The sequence below is a fragment of the Macrotis lagotis genome, chromosome X, assembly GCF_037893015.1.
Source record: "Macrotis lagotis isolate mMagLag1 chromosome X, bilby.v1.9.chrom.fasta, whole genome shotgun sequence".
In the NCBI taxonomy this organism is placed as follows: domain Eukaryota; kingdom Metazoa; phylum Chordata; class Mammalia; order Peramelemorphia; family Peramelidae; genus Macrotis; species Macrotis lagotis.
In genome coordinates, this window is record NC_133666.1 from 193,244,013 (window position 1) to 193,249,240 (window position 5,228).

Here is a 5,228-nt window from a genome sequence, read left to right on the forward strand (position 1 = left end):
ATATATGTAATAGCTAAGCAATAATAAAATTGAGCTGGAGGCATAAGGCAGTAGTGGCTTGACTCCTTATTCTCAGCTCCCCTCCTGGAGGGAGGTTGCTGCTGTGGGCCCCAAGGAAGCAAGCCACAACACAAGAAGGCACAAAAATGGGTCCAGGAAGAGAAAACAACTTTACCTGAATATGAGCCAGTGAAGAGCCCAGTATTACAAAATAAAATGTAGTCACTGGAGACTAAAAGCAACAATTAATTTCCATTATTGCCTTTAATAGACTTTGGAGATAACTATGAGTAGGACTTCCTTCTATTTGAAGAAGGAAGCCCCAGATGAAAGTATGGTCTCCAGAGAGAAGATAGGTGAATGTATGCAGTGTATGCATGGCAGTGATGCAAACATCTTCATAAAATAACCCTAATTTAGATAATAAAAACTTTCTGGACAGAAGAGACTTTGGGATTTGCCAAAACTCTTCCCCTCTGTTTGAAGAATAGGAAACAGAAGCAAAGAGAGCTCAAGTTAAGTTTCCCTGAGACAGTCATTGATAGAGGTAACATTAAAACTCAGGTTTCTTGTTATTCAATCCTATAATGCCATTACACCAAGATTTCTAAGGTTAAATGATAAAGAGCAGTAAATATAATTCTTTTTTCCTTCCTCTGCTCCCTATGTGACTAACATCAAACCCTTCCTGAAAAGATCAGAAATAAGTCAGCATAGATTTGGGACAAGTTTCCATCAGTGAATCACAGACAAAATATATGACCCTTCATTTCTTCATGTATATACATATATATGTATATATATGACAGTTTCCTTTCTCTCCTTTATAATGGGAATATGGGACTGAAATAAAGTAATTATACCTAGTCAGGAAATGACACAATTGAAAGACAAATGAACTAAACAGTTGCCAATTCCTTAAACTGGTAAGATTAAAAATGATTTTTTTTCATGAATGACATGAAATGTAGAAGTTTTTCCTCTCCAATAATGTGCTACAAGTGCCACCTACTATCATGTTTTCTTTTCATTCATTTTTGTGAATGCCTAAGCTTCTTTATGCTTGGCTGTCCACCTCCACTTTCTCTTTTACTTACCCTCTATAATTACTTCAAGTGGGAGTAGTTGCTGAATAGTTCTGATTATAATTATTAATAATAATAATGAGTTTTCTTTTATACAACAATTTTCCTATGTCAACTAATTTGATATTCCCAACAATAATCCTGTAAATTAGATGCTATTATTTTTTCTATTTTTATAGATGAGGGAAATAAAGTTTTAAGAGATGAATGGAGGTCACTCTGTCAGGATTTTAAGATCTCCCTAACCTCAAGTTTATCCACTTTGAAATCTAGCTCTGAACATAAATATCTCTGCAGGCCACATATTGACTTAGAAAAATCACATATGGGCATTATCTATGTTCTGTTATATTGTCAGGTATTTAGTTAAACATGTTTAAGTTTTAAGTTCAGACAGCCCTTGGGACAGTTGCTTCCTGAAATATAATCATTGCCACAAGTTTTGCCATTTCTTAGTCAATGGCAGTCTACTTTATTTCTTGTTCTTTCCTATCCTTATAAACATTGCTGTAAATATTTTGGCTCAATTGAAGACATGGTTCCTATCAATGGCTTTCTTGGGGTATAAACTTAGTGATGAAATGTCTCAGCTAAAGAGGGTGAAAGTTTTAGTGGTTCTATTTCCATCATTATGATTTCTTTCCTGGAATTGTCTTGTTATTTCAAAGCTCCCCTACTTTGTCAATATTATATTTTTCCTATGGATACATGTATTTTGGCATAACTTGCACCTTTAATTTAGAGTATAATTCATGTGGGAGCACAGTGTGCCTGTCATTTTGCTCCTATATAAATGCACTGAGTAGCACAGTAGGTTTAGCTTCTTGAATTGCATTCTTGTACTGGATCTTCTCTGAACTCAGGAGTGATTAAATCAACATTTTCACATGATGCTTACTAACAAAAATACCTTTATTAAAAAAATAGAATTCTTTAAAAGAATTTATTTTATTTTGGGTTTTTTTGGGTCAAGGCAATGGGGTTAAGTGACTTGCCCAAGGTCACACAGTAGATAATTATTAAGTTTCTGAGACCAGACTTGAAATCAGGTCCTCCTGACTACAGGGCTGGTGTTCTATCCACTCCACCACCTAGCCACCCCAAGAATTTATTTTATATGTGAAATATAACAATTCACAATAAGCTCAATATCAGTACTAAGAAAATGTTTCTTCTATGAAGAATGTAGGAATAAATAGTAAAAATAAATAAATAAATAGAAAGCTCCAAATCATAAAGTGTTAAGTCCTTGGAAACAGATTATGATTTCCCAGAATCAAATTTCCTTTCAATATATCACTTATATAGTGATAAAATTATTGCATTAATACCGATGATTTTTACTTTGTGTAGAAATAATTCTAATGTTTGCATAATTTTTGGAAGCAGTCAATTCTTGAAGAACTGAAAGTCTTTTTTTTCCCCCTCAGTTTCTCAATTTTCTTGTTAGTTTACTCATGAATAGGAAGACCCTCCTGATCTCTATTCGCACAATCTCCCAGGCACAGTGGCTATACTCTCTTCCTTGCAGGTACTGACTTATTCCTTGGAAGTAGTTCCTCAAGGTCAACCTGAGGTTATCATTCTCCAAGAATGGCTGTTCCCATTTCCCATCTTTTCCAAGACACTTCTCCAGTTGTTGCAGCTGCTGATCCAGTCCAATGAATAGTTGTATGAGCTGGGTCTGATTCCAAGCAGCAGGAACAGCTTTCAGACTGAAGACGGTGAAGATCTGCTGGAGCATTTCATGAATAATGACTGTGGCATTCCCCCTCTTGAGCTGGCTGCCTTCCATGGCTTCAATTGGAAAGTTAAATCTGGTCCTGTCCTTCCAACATGGCACCGGGGGAAATGTGCTCATTTGATTCAGAAGAGAGAAGTCTTCTTGCAGGTCCTGAGTCAGGTCACAGCCCAGAGTGCAGAGGGAACTGGAGCAGAGCAGCACAAGGGCAAGTGGCAACAAGCTCCAGGAAGTCATGATGATGCTGATTGATGGTTTAAGTCTGGCTGAAGTGGGAGATCAGTGAGTCTTTGTCTCAGTGTCTTGGATATCTAGTGTCTGGGTTGCTTTTTCTTATATACTGCTAAATTTAATTTTCATTATTTAAATGGAATTTCCACTGTCTTTAAGCTACTTTCTGTTTTTCATCTTAAAACAACCCCATCTTTCAAATTTTTGTGGAACTGCAACCAAATTTTCCCTTACAGAGACTTTACAGATTAGTTTCTTTGAGATGAGACATTCGATTTTACTTAATTTTTTCTCATTCCCTTGTAATACACATATAGTCCTTTACTAAATGTTATTAATTTTATTCCTAAAATATTTTTCACTACAGTCCTTTCCCTACTAATGCCATTGCCATAATTCTTGTTTAGGTCTTCATTTTCTTTTGTCTTCCCTTTGGTTTCAAGGATATTCTTTTTTTTTTTCCACTTTATTCCATGACCTTCCCTTACTTGTACTCCAGGTATTCAGACCAAAAACCTTATTTTTTTGAGCTTAGCCATTTCATTCCCATAATCCTGCCCTGTGACCTTGTACTTCTGACAAATGGTTGCTTTTCATCATCTACTACATTTAAGTCTTCCTGTAGTCATATTTGATTTTACTGTGCTGCTATCTTGTAGTTAGCCAAGTGTATAATGTCTGTGGCCTTCCTTCTTTCACCTTATTCTTTACAAATTTGAGAGCTTATTCTGGTTGACTCTGTTGTTTTTGAAAATGTATGGGGGTGGCTAGGTGGCGTAGTGGATAAAGCATTGGCCCTGGAGTCAGGAGTACTTGGGTTCAAATCCGGTCTCAGACATTTAATAATTACCTAGCTGTGTGGCCTTGGGCAAGCCACTTAACCCTGGTTGCCTTGCAAAAACCTAAAAAAATGTATGCTGATCTGTTCCCTTGTAACTTTCCTGAAAAAACGTGCAATTTTTGATAAAAATAATATTTCTTCTGTTCTCTAACTATATGTGAAAGCAATTTTTACATTTGCTTTCTTTAAATTTTCATTTCTCTATTCTTTCCCTTTCCCCTCCCATCCTTGCCATACCCTGCTCTGATATACCAAGCAATCTGATATAGGTTATACAGGAAAAATCATGTCAACTATTTTCAGGTAATCATTTTGCAAAACTAAAAAAATGAAAGAAAGCAAAAATAGTATACTTGAGTATGTATTTAGACAATATCAGTTCTTTCTCTGGAGGAAGATAGCATGTTGAAGTTGACTTGGATTATTGTATTATTGAGAATAACTAAATTATCCATGATTCTTCTTTGTATAACATTGTTGTTGTGATGTACAGTGTATTCCTAGTTTTACTCACTTCACTTTGCTTCATTCTATGTAAATCTTTCCAGAATTTTCTGAAATTATCCTGATCATCACTTCTTATAGCATAATAATTTTTCATCACAATTATATACTACATCTTGTTATGCTCTTTCCCTATTGATAGGCATACTCTCAGTTTCCAATTCTTAGATATTACAAAAAGCTGAAAATGAATAATTTTGTATATGTGAATCTTTTCCCCTTTTTTCATCTATTTGGGATATAGATCTAGCAGAAGTATATCTACTTCATAGTATATACATAGCTTTTTAGCTCTTTGGGCATAGTTCAAATTGCTTTCCAGAATGGGTGGATCAGTTTTCAACTCTACAAACAGTATATTATGCACTTTTAACATTTCACATGACACTACTCCTCCCTGGTGACACTTTCCCAGATGTATTGTCTCCTATTATTAGAAAATCAGATCTAAATGAGTGTCTTTTTATCACTTAACAGTGAGAATAAGTTACCTTTTCCCAATCTTAATTCCAAGAGTAATTAGGTGCTTTATATAGATCCATTACTGTAGAATTCATACAGAAAAAAAATAGGAAAGTATTGTCACAAGGCAAAATCCTTATCAATGAATCCCAGAGATTGCTCATTCTCTTAACTTCATCTTCTAGGATTAGTAAATAGAAATTAAATTGTATTCTCATGCTTTCAATCATCTTCAAATCCCTGGCTCAACTAGTCATTAAATAGCATTACCACAGGGAAGGAAATTCGGCTTCCAATAGGATTATTCTGAGAATAGTTGTTGTCACAGTGGATGTCTTCTCTAAGAGAATGTCTTGTCTTCAAA

The 5,228-nt window shown here is 35.1% G+C and overlaps 1 protein-coding gene across 1 annotated transcript; it reads right to left on the minus strand.

The window, feature by feature from the left end:
• Positions 1 to 2,511: 2,511 nt before the first annotated feature.
• On the minus strand, positions 2,512 to 3,063 carry LOC141500014 (interferon alpha-1-like). The gene has a single exon (XM_074202867.1). The coding sequence runs from the start codon at positions 3,061 to 3,063 to the stop codon at positions 2,512 to 2,514; it is 552 nt and encodes a 183-aa protein (XP_074058968.1).
• Positions 3,064 to 5,228: the final 2,165 nt, after the last annotated feature.

Excerpts from the sequence above, each read along its gene's own strand:
- LOC141500014 (XM_074202867.1), bottom strand. The coding sequence starts at position 3,063 with ATGACTTCCTGGAGCTTGTTGCCACTTGCCCTTGTGCTGCTCTGCTCC.